Source organism: Coregonus lavaretus, assembly GCF_964263955.1.
Source record: "Coregonus lavaretus genome assembly, chromosome: 3".
Lineage (NCBI taxonomy): Eukaryota > Metazoa > Chordata > Actinopteri > Salmoniformes > Salmonidae > Coregonus > Coregonus lavaretus.
The window spans coordinates 35977844-36004038 of NC_139990.1; the positions used below are offsets into that span (position 1 = coordinate 35977844).

Consider the following 26195-nt stretch of genomic DNA (forward strand, 5'->3'; position numbering starts at 1 on the left):
CCCTGGTGGAGAGTTTGGAATCTGATTGATTGATTGCTTCTGTGGACAGGTGTATTTTATACAGGTAACAAACTGAGATTAGGAGCACTCCCTTTAAGAGTGTGCTCCTAATCTCAGCTCGTTACCTGTATAAAAGTCACCTGGGAGCCAGAAGTCTTTCTGATTGAGAGGGGGTCAAATACTTTTTCCCCAGACTGTAGATACATTAAATTACGGAGCTAAGAGGTGAAATAAGTGCATCTTGGCAATGGTTAGTGCTGCTTGCTTGCAAGTCTGGTGAAATTGCAACCCTCGGTGTACAGGATAATCTGATCCTGCAGACTGTAAACATTCCATTACTGAACCTGCACTGCACAGCATTATGCTCACCATAAGCAGGGGACACAATCTCTGCGTCCCAAATGGCACCTGATTCCCTAGGAGCAAAAAGTAGTGCACTAAATAAGGAATAGGGTGCAATTTGGGACACAATCAATGGTTTGTTCACAGCACCTTAACCGGCGCATCCATTGTTCCCCTTATAAGATTTATTAGACTTACCTAAAAAGGTAAGTGCAGAGTATAACCAATTAATGATATTTTTTTGTTGTATTTTACTGATGTGTGTTTTGCAGGTTTGCAATGGGCAATTAATTAAGTAACAGTAATTCCCAGGGGAGGGCTAACCCTCCTAAGGGGTGTGTGTGTGTTGTGTGTCGTTCGTGTTTTTGTATATCTGCTGTCCAATATCCTAGTGTATTGAGTATTTACTAAGCTACTCACAAACATAATCCTTGTATTATTATTTGTCTTTAAGTATTTACATTTTGTATGCACAGCAAAAAACACACATGGACACAATGTGTGTTTGTATTTCTAGTGTTGATCATGCAATTGTCTTTTAAACCTGATACAACATCATATCCCATTTACACACTATATACACACAGAATAAACCATTGCCTTGACAAAATGATGAATGTCATGCTAATAAGATGTTATGGTCTGCACAACACAAACTTATGTCTGAGGATAAGTTCAGGTTAATATTTCAAATAATACCCACCCATTTTAGGTATGGAGCATTCTACATGTGGAATGGAATATTCCCAGTTGGCTACATGAATGAAATGCACAAATCAAAGCAGCATTATCTTAAGACACCATTGGTAAGAGCTGCAGAGGGACTTTCTGTCCTGATGGGGACTAGTCAGTGTCTTTACAATTGTACATAATGTCAATTTAGGACCTCTTCCAAATCTTCAACAGACAATTGGGAGGGGAAACGAGGTGGGCTTGAGCACCCTCTTAAATTGATAGAGCCATATAATTTTGCAGACTGCTTGGAGTAGGCAAAGGCCCTTCTCCTAAACATCTCCCCTTTCCACATAGACACCATGAGGAGGGTGGAGAGAACCACACCCCCGAGGGTGAGCAGGCACAGCCCTGCTATAACGCACCGGTTCAGGTGAGCCCCTACCAGGGCGTTCTCCCTCTCCAGTCTCTCCATCTCCCGGGCCGACACACTGTCCGGGTTCACTTTAACTTCCTGGGGTACCATGTAGGAGATGGCGACTAACGAGATGCCAGTCACCAGGCAAGTGACAGCACTTATGAAACCATAATCCGCTGACTTCCCCGAGGCTTCGAATGTGAGCTCATTATCTGACAACATGGAAAGTTCCTGGACACCCTCGTGAAGTTCGCTGAAGGAGCTGTGACTCAGGCTTCCGTTGTTGCCCCTCGCTAACTGTTGCGGACTCGTCTCCTCCTCCTGTTGTAAATTGACATTGTCTTTGCATGTGAAAGATGGCTCCAATTCCTCCTCGAAATATACGGTTATCTCAGCTTCTGCTCCCCGCTGGCTGATTGCGCCGATCTTCCCGTCTCGCGAGGCAGTTGGCCATGGTCCTGCATCCGCGCATGAAGTCTTCCAATTCCCTGACTCGCAGCGATGCACATTGGACAGTGACTTTTTATTGATGTGTTGGTAGTTTGAAGCCCATGGGAGGCTTTTTGTGGGATCTGACCAACTGTCCTCTTGATCAAAGTAGAGGTGTTCTAGATCAGCTATTTGAACATTTTCCATGTTCAGCTCGCTGTAAATGCAGATAAACATGCAGGCCTATTAGTTCCCAACTGCCAGCAGTACACACATTTATATGTAGGCTATTGCTAAGAAAGTGGATGTCCTCCTTCATTTAAAGTTAATTCAAATGAATGTATATTTAAATCGCTGACACACTTACCAGACAATGAATAACACACAAAGTTACATTTAATTATTCGAGCATGGTGGATTTTTTTTCGACCAATAGGTACCTACCTATAAATACCTTGACGCATCGGTCTCCAATTACAAAAGGTACAAATCCCCCCAAAATCGCTAAATCTGTTTTAAGTACAGTGTACGCATATATTTTACTTTTGAATTTAGGCAATTGTAACAAAGAAAAAAGCATAAGATTTAGACAATCGAATCTAATGTCGTCTTGGTAAAATGTTTCCTAATCCTATCATGTATCCAGGATTAACAAACGTTGCCCTTCACTCAATGCTCTCTGTAAGGAGAGTTGCTTTACCAAAACACTTTAGCCGTTTATAGTTCTCTCGCTCCGTATAGCCTACACAACCACAACATAAGTGAATGGCAAAGCCTATGCTTCCTCATTCACAATCTCATTAACAGTAGAGTGAAATATGTCTACTAGAATGATCATGGTCATTTGTAATTATCAGTCCTATTGCATATACCTTTTCCTTTCCCAGAATGTGTCTGCTGGTCGCCTCCCCGTCCCTGGTTTCTTTTGCTTGGATAATTAGAGAGCGAAAGGTTTGACAGACCCCTCCCACGCGCAGGGCTCAGGCAGGCCGCCTCGCGCGGGGAATTCAGTTCTGTAGGCTATTCCTCAGCACATTTACAACATTTTCACGAACAGAACAGAGCACCGACGATTCAGACGAGGGAAACCTCACACAGCAAGTGCGTATTGTTATAACACTAATATCCAGTGGCGACCCGTCATTCATATATATTATTATTACTATTATTATTATTATTATTATTATTATTATTATTATTATTATTATTATTATTATGTTTGTTTGTGTGTGTGTGTGTGTGTGTGTCTGTTTTGCATGTTATTTTGGCATTAATACGTGTCACATATCAGATTGCAAACAATGTAAAAAATTTTTTAAAATCATTTAGTTAATAAAGCCACATACAAACATGGTCTCTTTTTTGCCTTCTTGAGTAAGGCAGCTCCAAAATGCAGGTGTTTCAGCCTAGCTCAGTGCTTTCTGTGGTGGTGGAGCCATCGGAAAATATGGAGTGTAGGGGTTGCTAATGTTCTCTAGTTGCGCCGTGATTGGCTCAGTGTTGTCACTCATGGGGACATTACCTCACCGCAAAATCTACTGGGAGAGCTCGAAATTCAAGCCCCTTTGGTGCTGCGATAGAGTTACATTAGAAGTGTCCATCCAAGAATGCTCAAGGTTATTGGCCACCGATAAAATGACATCAAATCACGTTATATCTACAGTAGCTTTGATTGGACTGATCATGTGAACTTCATACTTTCAAAATCTTAGCTAGCAGTCATTATCATGAATCAAGTCGACAATCTACTTGCAAATCCTTTTCGATCCTTGTCATATGAAGATAAATTATAGATAAAACGTATCTGTGCTCATCGGCCATTGGACATAAACATTACACAACAAGTTTGAAATCGCAAATTCAACAATGAGTGGTTTGGAAGGAATCAGTGGTTAATGGAAACAATCACTAGCCTGCTATTCAGTGGAGTGGATGTGTGGTCGAAGTCTGGGTTTAAAGGTCTCTTTTCCAAGCGTGAAAGGATAAACATTCAACATTGGCCATGATGTCAATCCAGCAGGACTTCTGCCATGTTCATAACAACTGGAAACTCGGAACTGGGAAATCTCAGACTTCAGTGAGTTCAAGACAACTGGGAACTCGAAAAAAACGATGTCCGACTGGGAAAATACGTATTGAACGGTAGTCCGACTCAGAATTCCAAGTCGGGAACTCAGGCCTCTTTCTAGAGCTCCAACCTGAAGATCACTAACATCATGATTCAACCTTGTTTTTTCCCGAGCTCCCATTTGTCTTGAAAGCACCATAAATCCAGAGAATGCCAGACTTTGATGACAAAATTTGCCCACGAAGGACCGCCGCGCCACCTTCCCGTTCAAGTGAGCACAGCACAACAAGGGGAGTCCAAAAATGCATTGCATGCTGCTGCATAAATTATGTAATATGCCAGGGAGATATGTATACTGTAGCTAAGAAAGTAGTACTAAGTGTATGTTGTGTAGTAAGCTGTTAATAGCCCATGTGCCTCACCCTAATAATTTGGTCCCTTTTCCCCTCATAATTTAGCCTACTGTTCTGACATGGTTGTGCACATGTAGCCTATAGCCTGTTTTAGAGAATATTGTAAGAGCTTTCATTGCCTGCTTATATGCCTCCTTTATTTATCCTACGGTTCTGACTTGGTATACAGGGAGATTACTGTAAGAACGGCCCATGTTCTGAATTCTGTCGCTGTACATTTTAAAAGTGCTGAACAAATAGGTATATTGACTATGTCCGTCCTAGCTCGCTCATTAATGTCTTAATCGAAATTACGGATTGCCTCATCTGCTCGTCGTACCTTTATGCCATAGTTTGTACATCTCAGTTGTCAGTAGAAACCACATTTGTTGAAGCATTTTTTTTTAGATGCATGCCAGCAAAGCCACTACACAACACATGAATTGCACTATAACGTTGACAAACGGTGCCCACAAACTGTTAGGGCCTACACTACCGGTTAAAGGTTTTAGAACACCTACTCATTCAAGCATTTTTCTTTATTTTTACTATTTTCTACATTTTGTAGAATAATAGTGAAGACATCAAAACTATGAAATAACACATATGGAATCAAGTAGTAACCATTTTTTTTTAAACAAATCAAAATATATTTTATCTTTGAGATTCTTAAAATAGCCACCCTTTGCCTTGATGACAGCTTTGCACACTCGTGGCATTCTATCAACCAGCTTCACCTGGAATGCTTTTCCAACAGTCTTGAAGGAGTTCCCACATATGCTGAGCACTAGTTGGCTGCTTTTCCTTCACTCTGCGGTCCGACTCATCCCAAACCATCTCAATTTGGTTGAGGTCGGGGGATAGTGGAGGCCAGGTCATCTGATGCAGCACACCATTACTCTCCTTCTTGGTAAAATAGCCCTTACAGTCTGGAGGTGTGTTGGGTCATTGTCCTGTTGAAAAACAAATGTAGTCCCACTAAGCCGAAAATCAGATGGGATGGCGTGTCGCTGCAGAATGCTGTGGTAGCCATGCTGGTTAAGTGTGCCTTGAATTCTAAATAGATCACAGACAGTGTCACCAGCAAAGCACCCCCACACCATAACACCTCCTCCTTCATGCGTTACGGTGGGAAATACACATGCAGAGATCATCCATTCACCCTACCGCGTCTCACAAAGAAACAGCGGTTGGAACAAAAAATCTCAAATTTGGAGTCCAGACCAAAGGACACATTTCCACTGGTCTAATGTCCGTTGCTCGTGTTTCTTGGCCCAATAAAGTCTCATCTTGTTGGTGTCCTTTAGGAGTGGTTTCTTTGCAGCAACTCGACCATGAAGGCCTGATTCACACAGTCTCCTCTGAACAGTTGATGTTGAGATGTGTCTGTGACTTGAACTCTGTGAAGCATTTATTTGGGCTGCAATTTATGAGGCTGGTAACTCTAATGAACATATCCTCTGCAGCAGAGGTAACTCTGGGTCTTCCATTCTAGTGGCGGTCCTCATGAGAGCCAGTTTCATCATTGCGCTTGACGGTTTTTGCGACTGCACTTGATGAAGCTTTCAACATTCTTGAAATGTTCCGTATTGACTGACCTTCATGTCTTAAGGTAATGATGGACTGTCGTTTCTCTTTGCTTATTTGAGCTGTTCTTGCCATAATATGGACTTGGTCTTTTACCAAATAGGGCTATCTTCTGTATACCCCCCCTACCTTGTCACAACACAACTGATTGGCTCAAACGCATTAAGAAGTAAAAAAATTCCACAAATGAACTTTTAAGAAGGCACACCTGTTAATTGGAATGCATTCCAGCAAAGGGTGGTGTCGTGACGTGCCTTTCATTATTGTGATGACAATTATTTATCGAATAATTACCTACTATGTTTAATTGTTACTAGATTAAATGAATCATGTAACAATTAACTCATTAGGAATTTGAGGCACCACGGGAAATGTTGTTTAACAAGTTACCGTTTCCCGAATTAACTCTTAAGATATCTTGATATCTCTTATGATTTAACAGTCATTTATTAATCATTTACCTCATATCAGTCTCATTCTGAAAGTTGTAGGCTCTTTAAGTCTGCACGAACCTGGGTCTTACTAATCATTCCGTACCACACAAATTGATTTAATTATTTATTTACTAACTAATTAAAAATGATAACACAAGATACAAACACGGTATAGGTAGGGATTAGAAACTTAATACAATGAAAACTGGTCCCTAGTGGACTCACACAATTTGGCACTTGTTACAAAAGATGGCGAGTTAAAGAGAGAGAGAGACACACACAGGGACCTAAGCTCATAGTAATCTTAATACTTTGCCAAGACTGCCGCCCGTTTGATAAGAAGTAATGCATGTATTTATGTTTGTCTTTGTCATCTCTGTTGGACCCAGGTCTTCGTGGGAAGGGTCAATTGGGCCTTCTCTTTTTGGGTGGCCTTTTAGACATAAGGTTCAGATATAAGGCTCAGATTGTCCGCAAGAGGTCACAATGTCCTTCTTCTTAGTCGTCTGTTTACTTTCACTCATTCTGGAAGTGGTCTTCTGAGGATGGCTAATCAGCTGTGGCTAATCAGCTGTCGATGATCCCCTGTGGGGTGATGAGAGTAGTTTAGTAGACGATGGTTTGAAGAGAGTAACAGGATGGTCCCACTTAAATTCTCCTTCTAAGATACAGCACTTAGAACAGCTACTCAGCCGTAACATTGATTGTTAGTGGAGGCAACTTTGTCGTCTTCACCTCGTGTTGATTTTTAGGGTCGGGACCAATATGGACAACAGCTGCAGCTTGCTAGTTACGAGGCAAAAGTATTATTATCACTATGATTTTGTTAGGAAGCTAAAATCAAGTGCAGTCGCAAAAATAATCAAGCGCTATGATGAAACTGGCTCTGATGGAAAAGCATTCCAGGTGAAGCTGGTTGAGAGAATGCCAAGAGTGTGCAAAGCTGTCATTAAGAGTGTGCAAAGCTGTCATGATTCCATGTGTTATTTCATAGTTTTGATATCTTCAATATTATTCTACAATGTAGAAAATAGTAAAAATAAATAAAAACCCTTGAATGAGTAGGTGTTCTAAAACGTTCGACCGGTAGAGTATGTGTAATGTAATACATATACACACATTTGAAGTCAGAAGTTTACATACACATAGGTTGGAGTCATTCAAACTCGTTTTTCAACCACTCCACACATTTCTTATTAACAAACAGCCAAGACCTCAGAAAAAAATGTGTAGACCTCCACAAGTCTGGTTCATCCTTGGGAGCAATTTCCAAACGCCTGAAGGTACCACTTTCATATGTACAAACAATAGTACGCAAGTATAAACACCATGGGACCACACAGCCATCATGCCGCTCAGGAAGGAGACGCGTTCTGTCTCCTAGAGATGAACGTACATTTGGTGCGAAAAGTGCAAATCAATCCCAGAACAACAGCAAAGGACGTTGTGAAGATGCTGGAGGAAACAGGTACAAAAGTATCTATATCCACAGTAAAACAAGTCCTATATCGACATAACCTGAAAGACCGATCAGCAAGGAAGAATCCACTGCTCCAAACCCACCATAAAAAAGCAAGAATACGGTTTGCAATTGCAGATGGTGACAAAGATCGTACTTTTTGGAGAAATGTCCTCTGGTCTGATGAAACAAAAATAGAACTGTTTGGCCATAATGACCATCGTTATGTTTGGAGGAAAAAGGGGGACGCTTGCAAGCCGAAGAACACCATCCCAACCGTGAAGCACAGGGATGGCAGCATCATGCTGTGGGCATGCTTTGCTGCAGGAGGGACTGGTGCACTTCACAAAATAGATGGCATCATGAGGAAGGAAAATGATGTGGATATATTGAAGCAACATCTCAAGACATCAGTCAGGAAGTTAAAGATTGGTCAGAAATGGGTCTTCCAAATGGACAATGACCCCAAGCATACTTCCAATATTGTGGCAAAATGGCTTAAGGACAACAAAGTCAAGGTATTGGAGTAACCATCACAAATCCCTGACCTCAATCCTATAGAAAATGTGTGGGCAGAACTGAAAAAGCGTGTGCGAGCAAGGAGGCCTACAAACCTTACTCAGTTACACCAGCTCTGTCAGGAGGAATCTGCCAAAATTCACCCAACTTATTGTGGGAAGCTTGTGGAAAGCTACCCGAAACGTTTGACCCAAGTTAAACAATTTAAAAGCAATGCTACCAAATACGAATTGAGTGTATGTAAACTTCTGACCCACTGAGAATGTGCTGAAAGAAATAAAAGCTGAAATAAATCACTCTACTATTATTCTGACATTTCACATTATTAAAATAAAGTGGTGATCCTAACTGACCTAAGACAGGGAATTTTTAAATGTATTTGGCTAAGGTGTATGTAAACTTCAGCTGTATATATATATATATATATACATACACACACACACACACACACACACACACACACACACACACACACACACACACACTACCGTTCAAAAGTTTGGGGTCACTTAGGAATTTCCTTGTTTTTGAAAGAAAAGCAACTTTTTGTCCATTAAAATAACATCGAATTGATCAGAAATACCGTGTAGACATTGTTAATGCTGTAAATGGCTATTGTAGCTGGAAACTGCTGATTTTTAATGAAATATATACATAGGCGTACAGAGGCCAATTATCAGCAACCATCAGTCCTGTGTTCCAATGGCATGTTGTGTTTGCTAATCCAAGTTTATCATTTTAAAAGGCTAATTGATCATTAGAAATCCCTTTTGCAATTATGTTAGCACAGCTGAAAACTGTTGTGCTGATTAAAGAAGCAATAAAACTAGCCTTCTTGTGACTAGTTGAGTATCTGGAGCATCAGCAATTGTGGGTTCGATTCCAGGCTCAAAATGGCCAGAAACAAGCACTTTCTTCTGAAACAAGTCAGTCTATTCTTGTTCTGAGAAATGAAGGCTATTCCATGCGAGAAATTGCCAAGAAACTGAAGATTTTTTACAACGCTGTGTACTACTCCCTTCACAGAACAGCGCAAAATGGCTCTAACCAGAATAGAAAGAGGAGTGGGAGGCCCCGGTGCACAACTGAGCAAGAGGACAAATACGTTAGTGTCTAGTTTGAGAAACAGACACCTCACAGGTCCTCAACTGGCAGCTTCATTAAATAGTACCCGCAAAACACCAGTCTCAACATCAACAGTGAAGATGCGACTCCGGGATGCTGACCTAGGCAGAGCTGCAAAGAAAAAGCCAATAAAATGAAAGATTAAGATGGGCAAAAGATCACAGACACTGGACAGAGGAAGATTGGAAAAAAGTGTTATGGGACAGACTAATCGAAGTTTGAGGTGATCGGATCACAAAGAAGAACATTTGTGAGACGCAGACCAAATGAAAAGATGCCGGAGGAGTGCTTGATGCCATCTGTCAAGCATGGTGGAGGTAATGTGATGGTCTGGGGGTGCTTTGGTGGTGGTAAAGTGGGAGATTTGTACAGGGTAAAAGGGATCTTAAAGAAGGAAGGCTATCACTCCATTTTGCAACGCTATGCCATACCCTGTGGATGGTGCTTGATTGGAGCCAATTTCCTCCTACAACAGGACAATGACCCAAAGCACAGCTCCAAACTATGCAATAACTATTTAGGGAAGAAGCAGTCAGCTGGTATTCTGTCTATATTGGAGTGGCCAGCACAGTCACTGGATCTCAAACCTATTGAGCTGTTGTGGGAGCAGCTTGACCGTATGATATGTAAGAAGTGCCCATCAAGCCAATCCAACTTCTGGGAGGTGCTTCAGGAAGCATGGGGTGAAATCTCTTCAGATTACCTCAACAAATTGACAACTAGAATGCCAAAGGTCTGCAAGGCTGTAATTGCTGCAAATGGAGGATTCTTTGACGAAAGCAAAGTTTGAAGGACACAATTATTATTTCAATGAAATATCATTATTTCTAACCTTGTCAATTACTACATTTCTTATGCATGTTGCTATATTTCCTATTCAAACTTATTTCATGTATGTTTTCATGGAAAACAAGGACATTTAAGTGACCCCAAGCTTTTGAAAGGTAGTATATATATATATATATATATATATATATATATATATATATATATATATATACACACACAGTGGGGAGAACAAGTATTTCATACACTGCCGATTTTGCAGGTTTTCCTACTTACAAAGCATGTAGACGTCTGTAATTTTTATCATAGGTGCACTTCAACTGTGAGAAACGGAATCCAAAAATCCAGAAAATCACATTGTATGATTTCTAAGTAATTAATTAGCATTTTATTGCATGACATACAGTGGGGAAAAAAAAGTATTTAGTCAGCCACCAATTGTGCAAGTTCTCCCACTTAAAAAGATGAGAGAGGCCTGTAATTTTCATCATAGGTATACGTCAACTATGACAGACATATTGAGATTTATTTCCCCAGAAAATCAACTTGTAGGATTTTTTATGAATTTATTTTCAAATTATGGTGGAAAATAAGTCTTTGGTCACCTACAAACAAGCAAGATTTCTGGCTCTCACAGACCTGTAACTTCTTCTTTAAGAGGCTCCTCTGTCCTCCACTCGTTACCTGTATTAATGGCACCTGTTTGAACTTGGTATCAGTATAAAAGACACCTGTCCACAACCTCAAACAGTCACACTCCAAACTCCACTATGGCCAAGACCAAAGAGCTGTCAAAGGACACCAGAAACAAAATTGTAGACCTGCACCAGGCTGGGAAGACTGAATCTGCAATAGGTAAGCAGCTTGGTTTGAAGAAATCAACTGTGGGAGCAATTATTAGGAAATGGAAGACATACAAGACCACTGATAATCTCCCTCGATCTGGGGCTCCACACAAGATCTCACCCCGTAGGGTCAAAATGATCACAAGAACGGTGAGCAAAAATCCCAGAACCACACGGGGGGACCTAGTGAATGACCTGCAGAGAGCTGGGACCAAAGTAACAAAGCCTACCATCAGTAACACACTACGCCGCCAGGGACTCAAATCCTGCAGTGCCAGACGTGTCCCCCTGCTTAAGACAGTACATGTCCAGGCCCGTCTGAAGTTTGCTAGAGTGCATTTGGATGATCCAGAAGAGGATTGGGAGAATGTCATATGGTCAGATGAAACCAAAATAGAACTTTTTCGTAAAAACTCAACTCGTCGTGTTTGGAGGACAAATAATGCTGAGTTGCATCCAAAGAACACCATACCTACTGTGAAGCATGGGGGTGGAAACATCATGCTTTGGGGCTGTTTTTCTGCAAAGGGACCAGGACGACTGATCCGTGTAAAGGAAAGAATGAATGGGGCATGTATCGTGACATTTTGAGTGAAAACCTCCTTCCATCAGCAAGGGCATTGAAGATGAAACGTGGCTGGGTCTTTCAGCATGACAATGATCCCAAACACACCGCCCGGGCAACGAAGGAGTGGCTTCGTAAGAAGCATTTCAAGGTCCTGGAGTGGCCTAGCCAGTCTCCAGATCTCAACCCCATAGAACATCTTTGGAGGGAGTTGAAAGTCTGTGTTTCCCAGCGACAGCCCCAAAACATCACTGCTCTAGAGGAGATCTGCATGGAGGAATGGGCCAAAATACCAGCAACAGTGTGTGAAAACCTTGTGAAGACTTACAGAAAACGTTTGACCTGTGTCATTGCCAACAAAGGGTATATAACAAAGTATTGAGAAACTTTTGTTATTGACCAAATACTTATTTTCCACCATGATTTGCAAATAAATTCATTAAAGATCCTACAATGTGATTTTCTGGAAAAGAAATTCTCATTTTGTCTGTCATAGTTGACGTGTACCTATGATGGAAATTACAGGCCTCTCTCATCTTTTTAAGTGGGAGAACTTGCACAATTGGTGGCTGACTAAATACTTTTTTTCCTCACTGTAAGTATCTGATCACCTACCAACCAGTCAGAATTCCGGCTCTCACAGACCTGTTAGTTTTTCTTTAAGAAGCCCTCCTGTTCTCCACTCATTACCTGTATTAATTGCACCTGTTTGAACTCGTTACCTGTATAAAAGACACCTGTCCACACACTCAATCAAACAGACTCCAACCTCTCCACAATGTCCAAGACCAGAGAGCTGTGTAAGGACATCAGGGATAAAATTGTAGACCTGCACAAGGCTGGGATGGGCTACAGGACAAAAGGCAAGCAGCTTGGTGAGAAGGCAACAACTGTTGGCGCAATTATTAGAAAATGGAAGAAGTTCAAGATGACGGTCAATCACCCTCGGTCTGGGGCTCCATGCAAGATCCCACCTCGTGGGGCATCAATGATCATGATGAAGGTGAGGGATCAGCTTAGAACTACACGGCAGGACCTGGTCAATAACCTGAAGAGAGCTGGGACCACAGTCTCAAAGAAAACCATTAGTAACACACTACGCCGTCATGGATTAAAATCCTGCAGCGAACGCAAGGTCCCCCTGCTCAAGCCAGCGCATGTCCAGGCCCGTCTGAAGTTTGCCAATAACCATCTGGATGATCCAGAGGAGGAATGGGAGAAGGTCATGTGGTCTGATGAGACAAACATATAGCTTTTTGGTCTAAACTCCACTCGCCGTGTTTGGAGGAAGAAGAAGGATGAGTACAACCCCAAGAACACCATCCCAACCGTGAAGCATGGAGGTGAAAACATCATTCTTTGGGGATGCTTTTCTGCAAAGGGGACAGGACGACTGCACCGTATTGAGGGGAGGATGGATGGGGCCATGTATCGCGAGATCTTGGCAAACAACCTCCTTCCCTCAGTAAGAGCATTGAAGATGGGTCGTGGCTGGTTCTTCCAGCATGACGACCCGAAACACACAGCCAGGGCAACTAAGGAGTGGCTCCGTAAGAAGCATCTCAAGGTCCTGGAGTGGCCTAGCCAGTCTCCAGACCTGAACCCAATAGAAAATCTTTGGAGGGAGCTGAAAGTCCATATTGCCCAGCGACAGCCCCGAAACCTGAAGGATCTGGAGAAGGTCTGTATGGAGGAGTGGGCCAAAATCCCTGCTGCAGTGTGTGCAAACCTGGTCAAGACCTACAGGAAACGCATAATCTCTGTAATTGCAAACAAAGGTTTCTGTACCAAATATTAAGTTCTGCTTTTCTGATGTATCAAATACTTATGTCATGCAATAAAATGCAAATTATTTACTTAAAAATCATAATGTGACTTTCTGGATTTTTGTTTTAGATTCCGTGTCTCACAGTTGAATTGTACCTATGATAAATATTACAGACCTCTACATGCTTTGCAAGTAGGAAAACCTGCAAAATCGGCAGTGTACCAAATACTTGTTCTCCCCACTGTATATATATATATATATATATATATGTGTGTGTGTAACCAGCAATCAAATCAAAGGTCAAGTCAATAGCTCAGAGGTCAAATTCAAAAAGATTCATTTAGTTCAACCAAAAAATTTCCTTTAAATCCAAGATTCCCAAAAATAATTATGTTGAGTTCTTTCCCAAAATAAGGTAAATGCACAAACAAAGAGTCATTATAATCCAATAAGAAGAGCTGGAGACACAATTCACATTCAATCAGATACGCTCACCTCTCCTTGGTGTTGAATGGAAGTCCTTATGTAAGAAGTCCAGTAATTCCCTTTTTCCAGGCAAATAATCCAATATAACAGGTTTAAACAGCACAATTAATGAACTAATTTGTTTTCAAACTCCATTCTTCCTCACACCATTTTGCTCTTCCCTTTCTACCCACCTGACCCTTCTTCGGTATTATGGTGGTCCACAAACAAATGTTATAGGTGCATGCCGCCACCGACTTTATTGGCTGTGTATCAGCCTACTGTTACAGACTTTGGTATTTCCATTTTGAGTTTGGATGTTGGCGCGTTAGCACTTGGGGGCGCACCGATTGGTGTCACCTTGTTAGTCAGTATATGTTACACCTGTGCTGGCTTGTCCATCTCATTAGTCAGACTGTGTTTGACCTGTGCTGGCTCAGGTGATATTTAAGAGTGGCTGGCCCTGTGCTCCAGTTGTCTTGAGAGATGCGGATGGTTAACACCTTTAGTTGGCGCTCCCTATTTGTTGTTCGACAAAGACAAACCTTTATCTGATCTTCCCTGTTTTTGTTGTGCTCCACTTTTTGGTTGGCTTCAGGTCTCTAAATTTGATGTGGGATTAATTTGTTTGCCTCTTCTAGGGCAAATTTAGTGGGCGCTCATGGTGGGTGTCTTTTAGGTCCCAGTTGTTGTTGCTAGTCAACTTTCAGTGGACACCCACATGAGTGTATTGAAGAACCCCTCCTAAAACCCCATCTGTTTTGTTTTGGTGGTCAGTGAATCTTTGTTAGTTCCCCCTTCTGTTTGAGCAACAATTTTTGCTTTTCTTGCTGGGGAACGTAACAAATTGTATTCAAAATACACTTTTGTGGTAGTTTGTCACTGACATCCACATAGAGGGGATATAAGATTGGTGGAATAATTTTGAAAGTTGTATAAGCACACAAGCAAAAAAAAAAGCCCTGGACTTTAGGTTGGAAGCATTTGTGGAAAACCCTACATAGTAGATGCTAGATAAATGTACAAAGGCAAATCTGCTTATCATTGCAAAGCAGTATGACATCAAAGTGGCATCTGGCGATCCAAAAGCAGTAGTCATTCGGTACTTGAGTTGAACGGTACTGTTTTGGTGGAGGAGGAAATCTAACAGAGGCTGAAAAAAAGGGTGCTACGGGTAGTGGGGTGAGTCCCGTAGATGGGCAACTGAGGGAGTTAGAACTAAAGGCAAAGTTGGAGCAACATAAATTAGAGGAAAGGGAAGAACGTCAACATGCAGCCAAACAACAAGATCAAGAACGTGAGCATGCCATTCGATTAAGAGAGCTAGAGAAAGAGAACGTGAGGAGAGATTGGAGCAACAGAAATTAGAACACGGGGAAGAACAAGAACGTGAACATGCAGCCAAACCACAAGAACGTGAAAATGGAGCCAAACAACAAGATTAAGATCGTGAGTATGCCATTCGATTAAGAAATAGATCTGGAAGCACTCCAAATCCAGTCAGGCCATCCTGCACCATCAACAGAGTTTGATCTTGGTCGGAACAGCTGGCTTGTACCGCCTTGCAATGAAAAAGAAGTGGATGTATATTTTACTCTGAGTGGATTGCCACATCCCTAAAATGACCGCCATAGGTTTGGTCACTGCTCCTCCAAAGTGCTCAGAAATTGTACGCTGCTTTATCCCTTGACCAGAGTTCAGATTATGACACTGTTAAAGCTGCTATACTCTGGTTTACGAGTTGGTCCCAGAGACATACAGACAACAGTTCCATAAATTACAAAAGACAGAATCACAAAGCCATGTTGAGTTCGCAAGGGAACAAGCATGTCTTTTTGATCAATGGTGTGGTTCTCAAGAGGTCAAGGACCCTGAGGATTTAAAGACACTCATACTTCTCGAGCAGTTCAAGAATTGCCTTCACGAAATGGTTGCTACCTACATTTATGAGCACAAGATCTCACTCTTGAGAAAGCTGCAGTCCTTGCAGATGAGTTTGTGTTGACACATAACTACCTTCACAAACAAAGCACACAGTAGATATCCTAAAGCAAAAAGCAATCCAGAGAAGTCACCTCATACTGTGAGGTTTCAGTCCTTTTCTACAGTCCCCAAAGATAAAGATCGGCAGAAAACAGTTTGTCATTACTGCCATGAGAAAGGACACATTGTCTCTGTGTCCTAAGTTGAAACAGAAAAATTAGAGAGAGAAAAAGCAGTTTCTTCTTGTGGGAGCACTCCAGCCCATTAAGTCTCTGTTTGGGACTGGTGTATCTCCTTAACAAGATTTGAAATCAGATGTGTATGAACCCTTTGTTTCAGACTGGTTCGTGTCTTTGCCCAGCAGCGATTCTGTTTGGCAGACGGTGACGATACTGTGAGACACTGGGGCAGCCCAATCGTTCATTTTGGAGGGTGTTTTGCCTTTGTCTGACACTTCAGCAACTGGTTACAGTGTGTTAGTACAAGGCGTGGAGACGGGTTGCATGGAAGATCCTTTGTAAAATGTGGAACTCGAGTCTGATCTTGTTTCTGGTTCCGTTGTCATTGGAGTGAGGCCTAGCCTACCGGTGAAGAGGGTCTTATTCATTTTGGGAAATTATGTGGCTGGAGGGAAGGTCGTGCCAAATCCTGTCATTTGTAAGGAACCCAGAGTAGAGGAACCTGATGGGTTATTAGACAAGTACCCTAGCGTGTGCCGTTACACGTGGTATGTCTAAGAAAGTCGCTGGGAGCAAGTCTAGTGTTGAGGAGGATGTCAGCGATCCCACCATGGTCGATCAGTCTGAGATGTTTATGGATGATCCTGATTTCGATACACCTTCTGAGCTGACCTCTCCTTTGAAACCCCAAAGGTGAGCGAGTTTGTAGGACCGCTGAAGGAAGCGAGGGTTCCTACAGTTGACACTTTGATGTCTAGGAAGCAGCTGATTGCTGAACAGAATAAAGATGTTTCCCTCTCCCCTCTTTTTGCTGAGATACATCCAGAGGAGGAGTTTGATTACGTTTGTGGGGGTTTCTTTGACAGAGATGATGTTCTAATGAGGAAATGACATTCTCACGCCACTTCTGGGCAAGCCCAATTGGTCCAGTGTATCACAAATTGTCGTTGCAGTTACACTTCGACAAGAGATACTGAGGTTGGATCACGATGGTAGTATGGCAGGCCATCTTGGGGTCAACAAAACATATGACCGTATCTTGCGTAACATCTTCTGGCCTGGTCTGAAACAGGATGTTCTGTCTTACTGTAAACCAAGCTGTACCGGTTGCACCTTTTGCAGCCTATTCCTGCTTTTGACAAACCTTTCAGCACGGTTCTGGTGAATTGTGTTGGTCCTTTGCCGAAAGCAAAGAGGGGTAACCAGTTTCTCTTGACCATCATGTGCGCTGCCACTCGTTTCCCTGAGGCCATTCCACTGAGGAAAATCACGGCTACCAGTATTGTTAAAGCCCTCGAGAAATGATCTTCAACGTTTGGACTTCCGCAGGTAGTGTAATCGGAACAAGCAAGTGCTACAGCAATTGGGTGTTACCCCATTTTCCCCTGTAGTGCCTACCACCCAGAGTCTCAAGGTGCCCTTGAGAGATTTTATCACACTTTGAAGTCTATGTTGAGAGCTTACTGCTTTGAGTTAGAGAAAGACTGTGATGAAGGGGTCATTCTTTTGCTGTTTAAAGCACAGGAGGTTGTTCAGGAAGCTCTCGGTTTTAGTCCGAATGAGCTTGTGTTTGGACATGTCAGAGGTGCTTTGAGCTTGCTGAGAGAGAGGTTGTTGCAGGGCGACACCTTAAACACAAAAACAAATCTGTTGGAGCACATTAGAGCTTTTCGATACAGATTGCAACCCACCTGTTTCGTTTTGGTTGTTGTCAGTGACTCTCTTGTTAGTTCCCCCTTCTGTTTGAGCAACAATTTTTGGTTTTGTTGCTGGGGAACATAAAACTACTATTCTGTAGTATAAATTCATTACACTTTGTGAAAAGATTGCCCCACCAACTAACCCTACACCCATTAAAACCTCATCACTATTCCGGCCCTATCTGATCCTACACCAGGCCAGCAGCCTGGGAGGACGGGACACTATTGTTCAAAACACCTTGTAACTCTTCTGCAGTAAAATCTCATACGCCCAATTAGTGTCCTTCTCTGCAGCTGCCACCACAACATCTGTCCTCTGTGATTTTCGTTCCATTCCTGCAGTACAGTTGATGACCATGAACGCCGAAAAAACAACCTTACTGAAGCATGTTATTCCTATCACTCTCTATTGACCTCGGCCTACTCACCCTGGACCCATCTTCCTCTACTACTCTCTTCACTGCCTCAGCATCCGACACCTTCTGCACTACTCTGATCCTGGCAACCTCAACCTGCCTTTCTCTCACCGGATGCCTCCGATCTCCAGCACCATGTGTACCCTTACAGTTTACACACATAACTTTTCCCACCGATACTACACATTCATTTGTCTCATTTCCTCCTGCACACTTCTCACATCAAGGAATCTCCCTCCTACACACCGCTGCCACATGATCATATGCTTGACACCTAAAACACCGTAATGGGTTCTGGACAAAAGCTCTCACAGGATAACTGGCACATCCTAACTTGACTTCATCAGGTAAAAACTCTGACGGGCATCACAGACACCGGGAATCTTCAACTTCAGTTGGCCCTCCTACACTTAACGCCACTCCAGTTATCACTCCTTTCAACGGTGCCGTGCTCCGGAGAGGAAAGCAAGTCACAGTTCTTGTCCCCAGTCGAGTGGTGCGGAATGCACGCTCCCTCTGGACGGCAGAAAATCAACATGATTCCATTTTGAGTCACTTTCACCAACCCAACATTCTCCAACCTCTTCTCCACACAACCTGACACCCAACCAGATGCTTGATAATGTATGTGATATCAACAGAGAGGTACATTTTCTGGGTGATTTAAATATTGACTGGCTTTCATCAAGCTGCCCACTCAAGAAAAAGCTTCAAACTGTAATTACATTTTACATTTACATTTTAGTCATTTAGCAGACGCTCTTATCCAGAGCGACTTACAGTTAGTGAATGCATACATTTTCATACTGGTGCCTGCAACCTGGTTCAGGTTATCAGTCAACCTACTAGGGTTGTTACAAACAGCACAGGAATGAAATCATCAACATGTATTGATCACATCTTTACTAATGCTGCAGAAATTTGCTTTAAAGCAGTATCCAAATCCATCGAATGCGGTGATCACAATATAGTAGCTATATCTAGGAAAACCAAAGTTCCAAAGGCTGGGCCTAAGATAGTGTATAAGAGGTCATATAATAAGTTTTGTAGTGACTACTATGTTGTTGATGTAAATAATATTTGTTGGTCTGTGGTGTGTAATTAGAAGCAACCAGATGCTGCACTTGACACATTTATGAAATTGCTTATTCCAGTTACTAATAAGCAAGCAAAATGACTGTAAAAACTGTTAAATCCCCATGGATTGATGAGGAATTATAAAATGGTATGGTTGAGGAATGAGGCAAAAGGAATGGCAAATAGGTCTGGCTGCACAACTGATTGGCAAATGTACTGCAAATTGAGAAATCATGTGAGTAAACTGAATAAAAAGAAGAAGAAACTACACTATGAAACAAAGTAAAATGACAAAGAATGATAATAAAAAGCTTTGGAGCACCTTAAATACAATTTTGGGAAAAAGGCAAACTCTGCTCCATCATTCATTGAATCAGATGGCTCATTCATCACAAAACCCACTGATATTGCCAATTAGTACGGTGAAGCATGCTGGTGGCAGCATCATGCTGTGGGGATGTTTTTCAGCGTCAGGGACTGGGAGACTAGTCAGGATCAAGGGAAAGATGAACAGAGCAAAGTATGGAGAGACCCTTGATGAAAACCTTCTCCAGAGCACTCAGGACCTCAGACTGGGGCGAAGGTTCACCTTCCAACAGGACAACAACCCTAAGCACACAGCCAAGACAATGCAGGAGTAGTTTCGGGACAAGTCTCTGAATGTCCTTGAGTGGCCCAGCCAGAGCCCGGACTAGACCCGATCGAACATCTCTGGAGGGACCTGAAAATAGCTGTGCATCGATGCTCCCCATCCAACCTGACAGAGCTTGAGAGGATCTGCAGAGAAGAATGGGAGAAACTCCCCAAACATACCGGTGTGCCAAGCTTGTAGCGTCATACCCAAGAAGACCCGAGGCTGTAATGGCTGCCAAAGGTGCTTCAACAAAGTACTGAGTAAAGGGTCTGAACCCTAATGTAAATGTGATATTATTATTATTATTATTTATTTTTTATACATTTGCAAAAATTTCTAAAAGCCTGTTTTTGCTTTGTCATTATGGGGTATTGTGTGTAGATTGATGAGAAAAACAAACAATTTAATCCATTTTAGAATAAAAAGTCAAGGGCTCTGAATACTTTCCAAATGCACTCTAATTCCGTTAACAAATTGACAACAGACATTCACCACACTTATAGGGAAGGACATTGAACAAGAACGGCAGTTACACAAATGACTAATCATTGGCTGAGAGAAATTAATGATACAAATATTGTGGTAGCTGTTTTGTTAGACTTCAGTGCGGCTCTTGACATTATCGATCATAGTCTGCTGATGGAAAAATGTATTTGTTATGGCTTTACACCCCCTGCTATATTGTGGCTAAAGATTTACCTGTCTAACAGAATACAGAGGGTGTTCTTTAATGGAAGCCTCTCCAACATAATCCAGGTAGAATCAGGAATTCCCCAGGGAAGCTGTCTAGGCCCCTTACTTTTTCAATCTTTACCAATGACATGCCACTGGCCTTGAGTAACGCCAGTGTGTCTATGTTTTCGGATGACTCAACACTATACACCTCAGCTACTACAGCCAGTAAAATCACTGCAACACTTAACAAAGAGCTGCAGTTAGTTTCAGAATGGGTGGCAAGTTAGTCCTAAATATTTCAAAAACTAAAAGCATTGTATTTGGGACAAATCATTCACTAAACCTCAACTAAATCTTGTAATAAATAATGTAGAAGTTGAGCAAGTTGAGGTGACAACACTGCTTGGAGTAACCCTGGATTGTAAACTGTCATGGTCAAAACATGTTGATACAACAGTAGCTAAGATGGGGAGAAGTCTGTCCATAATAAAAGTGCTGCTCTGCCTTTTTAACAACACTATCAACAAGGTACGTCCTACAGGCTCTAGTTTTGTCGCACCCGGACTACTGTTCAGTCGTGTGGTCAGGTGTCACAAAGAGGGACCTTGGCATATTACAATTGGCTCAGAACAGGGCAGCAAGGCTGACCCTTAAATGTACACAGAGAGCTAACATTAATAATATGCATGTAAATCTCTCATGGCTCAAAGTGATTGACTTCATCACTACTTGTTTTTGCCTCTTCAAGAGCTTTGTATGTTTTATGAGGCTGTCTGACATCACATGTACAAAGCACCCTTTTTTTGCCTGACAGTGTACAGCTTTTGGTATAAATCTGGCCCATGATAAGAGGATTCTTTCAGAGGACCTATGCACTCAGACAGTGTTATGCACAAAAGGCAATGTCATGCAAGGCAGAATCAAACACACACACACACAGGAGCCTGAGGGAGCCTTTGGCATGAGGCCAAGGTCAAGGATGGCACGAACACAGCTTGTTCCAGTTCCTCTGGAGGGGCAGAAGGAGAAGATGGAGACGAGCACTGGGCCACCAGATCTCAGCATGGCTAAAACAGAAGGGGAAGGGAAGATGTTAGATAGATTTCTGCATGACAACTACTTATAGGCAGATATATGGTCCTCCCCAAGTTTTCTGCTCCGTCTGATTCCAAGAGAACACTTTCCTTCCTTCCAGGGCTCTGGTCGGAAGTAGTGCACTATTGGAATGGGGTGCCATTTGGGATGGAGCCTCATTATTTTTAATGTAAAGTAATTTATAATTTCCTCCAGTCACAGTGGTGTTGTGTTTTATTTACTTCCTGTCTATCTGAGATGTGTTTCATTTCGCGCTGATGGATCGGCAGTGAAATAAGAGCACGTGGCTAAGGCTAAGAATAGCTTTAGGGAACCCAGCAGCAGCTCCGTTGGGCTCAGACACCAGGCTAGGGCAAGATTAGCCTAGGACACTGAGGGTGTGTCCGGAATGGCACCCTATTCCCACGGGGGGCCAGTATGAAAAAAATATACACTCACTAACTGTAAGTCGCTCTGGATAAGAGCGTCTGCTAAATGACTAAAATGTAAAAAAATATATAGTGCATTACTTTTGACCAGGGCCCATAGGGTAATTTGGGACTGTCTGCATTGCTAAACATAGAGGATGCGCTGACCAACTGGCAAGTGTCTTCACTGACATTTTCAACCGGTCCCTGACTGAGTCTGTAATACCAACATGTTTCAAGCAGACCACCATAGTCCCTGTGCCCAAGAGCACTAAGGTAACCTGCCTGAATGACTACCGATGTGTTGCACTCACGTCTGTAGCCATGAAGTGTTTTGAAAGGCTGGTCATGGCTTACATTAACACCATTATCCCAGAAACCCTAGACCCACTCCAATTTGCATACCGCTCCCACAGATCCACAGATGATGCAATCTCTATTGCACTCCACACTGCCCTTTCCCACCTGGACAAAAGGAACACCTACATGAGAATGCTGTTCATTGACTAGAGCTCAGCGTTCAACACCATAGTGCCCTCAAAGCTCATCACTAAGCTCAGGACCCTGGGACTATACTCCTCCTTCTGCAACTGGATTCTGGACTTCCTGACGGGCTGCCCCTAGGTGGTAAGGGTAGGTAACAACACATCTGCCACGCTGATCCTCAACACAGGGGCCCCTCAGGGGTGTGTGCTCAGTCCCCTCCTGTACTCCCTGTTCACCCATGACTGCATGGCCAAGCACGACTCCAACACCATCATTAAGTTTGCCGATGACACAACAGTGTTAGGCCTCATCACCGACAACGATGAGACAACCTATAGGGAGGAGGTCAGAGACCTGGTCATTTGGTGCCAGGATAACTACCTCTCCCTCAACGTGATCAAGACAAATGAGATGACTATGGACTACAGGAAAAGGAGGACCGAGCACGCCCCCATTCTCATCGACGGGGCTGTAGTGGAACAGGTTGAGAGCTTCAAGTTCATTGGTGTCCACATCACCAACAAACTATCATGGTCCAAACACACCAAGACAGTCGTGAAGAGGGCACGACAAAGTCTGTAGAATAATAGTGTAGACATCAAAACGATAAAATAACACATATGGAATCATGTAGTAACCAAAAAAGTGTTATACAAATACAAATATATTTTCTATTTCAGATTCTTCAAAAAGCCACCCTTTGCCTTGATGACAGCTTTGCACACTCTTGGCATTCTCTCAACCAGCTTCAGCTGGAATGCTTTTCCAACTGTCTTGAAGGAGTTCCCACATATGCTGAGCTGCTTTTCCTTCACTCTGTTGTCCGACTCATCCCAAACCATCTCAATTGGGTTGAGGTCGGGGGATTGCGGAGGCCAGGTCATCTGATGCAGCACTCCATCACTCTCCTTCTTGATAAAATAGCCCTTACACAGCCTGGAGGTGTGTTGGGTCATTGTCCTGTTGAAAAACAAATGATAGTCCCACTAAGCCCAAACCAGATGGGATTGCATATCAATGCAGAATGATGTGGTAACCATGCTGGTTAAGTGTGCCTTGAATTCTAAATAGATCACAGATAGTGTCACCAGTAAAACACCCCCACACCATAACACCTCCTCCTCCATGCTTTACGGTGGGAACTACACATGCAGAGATCATCCGTTCACCCACACCGCTTCTCTCAAAGACACGGCAGTTGGAACCAAAAATCTCAAATTTGGACTCCAGACCAAAGGACACATTTCAACCGGTCTAATGTCCATTGCTCGTGTTTCTTGGCCCATGCAAGTCTCGTCTTCTTATTGGTGTCCTTTAGTAGTGGTTTCACTGCAGCAATTCGACCATGAAGGCCTGATTCACACAGTCCCCTCTGAACAGTTGATATTGAGATGTGTCTGTGACTTGAACTCTGTGAAACATTTATTTGGGCTGCAATTTATGAGGCTGGTAACTCTAATGAACATATCCTCTGCAGCAGAGGTAACTCTGGGTCTTCCATTCCTGTGGCGGTCCTCATGAGAGCCAGTTTCATCATTGCGCTTGACGGTTTTTGCGACTGCACTTGATGAAGCTTTCAACGTTCTTGAAATGTTCCGTATTGACTGACCTTCATGTCTCAAGGTAATGATGGACTGTCGTTTCTCTTTGCTTATTTGAGCTGTTCTTGCCATAATATGGACTTGGTCTTTTACCAAATAGCGCTATCTTCTGTATACCCCCCTACCTTGTCACAACACAATGCTCAAACGCATTAAGAAGAATTTTTAAGAAGGCACACCTGTTAATTGACATGCATTCCAGGTCACTACCTCATGAAGCTGATTGAGAGAATGCCAAGAGTGTGCAAAGCTGTCATCAAGGCAAAGGGTGGCTATTTGAAAAATCTCAAATATAAAATATATTTGGATTTGTTCAACACTTTTTGGGTTACTACATGATTCCATATGTGTTATTTCATAGTTTTGATGTCTTCACTATTATTCTACAATGTAGAAAATAGTTTAAAATAAAGAACAACCCTTGAATGAGTAGGTATGTCCAAACTTTTGACTGGTAGTGTACATATTACCTCAGTTACCTCGACTAACCTGTTCCCCCGCACATTGACTCTGTACCGGTACCCCCCTGTATATAGCCTCACTACTGTTATTTTATTGTTGCTCTTTAATTATTTGTTATTTGTCTATTTTTCTCATTTTTAAATGTTTTATTTATCATTTTTTTTTACTTCAGTTTATTTTAGTAAATACTTTCTTAACACTTATTTTTCATAAAACTGCTTTGTTGGATAAGGGCTTGTAAGTAAGCTTGTAAGTTACCTGTTGTATTCGGAGCGTGTGACAAATACATTTTGATTTGATTTGACAGACACTACAGTCAGCTTTGTTATTGTTTGAACTGCAGATTACCCCTTTAATATCTCAGCACTATTCTGATTATTTAATCCTGATGTGGGGAAATGTTTTATTTTCCTCATACCAACTCAATCCCATTATCTCAATTAGATCAAGAGCTCCCCGTCCCCTCATACCACATTACTGAGTCAGATGGCCCTTTGGTTTAGAGGGTGTCTTTGGCTTGACTCAGCATTAGCCTACACTTCCTCTATAAAGTGTTGCTTGTGTCCATTCATCCACTGGCATTTAACATTAGGAAGGGTACATGAAGGAAGTTGGGTTGAAATATAGTAGTGACATTTTGCAGACACAGTTAACTTCGTCCCCGGGCAAGAGAGATCCGGCTGGTGAATGAGACTGGATAATCAAGTCAGGGTAATCAAATTGTTTTGTCACAAGTCTCAACCAGGTACTGTGACTGCATCATTATAGAAATGAACCTGCACTGTCTAGCATGGATAAACCTGCAGGTTCCAAGCAATCGGGCAGTGAGCGACACTGATAAGTGATAACTTATCGTGATGCTTTCTGTCGGAGGGGTAATGGACTGTGCCCTATGGTGTATTTACCATTGATGGGTAGGGTCCGCTCCCAGTGCACACATTCTTCATCGCCGACCCTGGTTGCGTCCTAAATAGCACCCTATTCCCTATATAATGCACTGCTTTTGACCAGAGCCCTATGGGCCCCTATCAAACATAGTGCACTATATAGGGAATAGGGTGCCATTTGGGACACATCCCTTGAGTCATGGGGCTGCAGTCAGTGTGGTGGACAGCAGATGTCTCTCAGTTGGCCTGAGCTGATTCCTTCTGAAATTGACCTGTCACATTGTCAGTAAATATAAATGGTCAAGGGCCACTTAACATTATATGGTGATAAGACAGCTTGAGTTATCATGCAAGTGATAGGATAATACATATTTAATGCTAGGTCAGAAACATAGCTACAGTGGGGAGAACAAGTATTTGATACACTGCCGAATTTGCAGGTTTTCCTACTTACAAAGCATGTAGAGGTCTGTAATTTTTATCATAGGTACACTTCAACTGTGAGAGACAGAATCTAAAACAAAATCCAGAAAATCACATTGGATGATTTTTAAGTAATTAATTTGCATTTTATTGCATGACATAAGTATTTGATACATCAGAAAAGCAGAACTAAATATTTGGTACAGAAACCTTTGTTTGCAATTACAGAGATCATACGTTTCCTGTAGGTCTTGACCAGGTTTGCACACACTGCAGCAGGGATTTTGGCCCACTCC

At 42.4% G+C, this 26195-nt stretch overlaps 1 protein-coding gene across 1 annotated transcript; it reads right to left on the bottom strand.

Moving 5' to 3' along the window:
• Positions 1-1216: 1216 nt before the first annotated feature.
• Positions 1217-2068, bottom strand: LOC311107196 (transmembrane protein 74-like; the record flags this gene model as incomplete). Its single annotated transcript, XM_084149684.1, has 1 exon — positions 1217-2068. The coding sequence occupies one exon, from the start codon at positions 2066-2068 to the stop codon at positions 1217-1219; it is 852 nt and encodes a 283-aa protein (XP_084005810.1).
• Positions 2069-26195: the final 24127 nt, after the last annotated feature.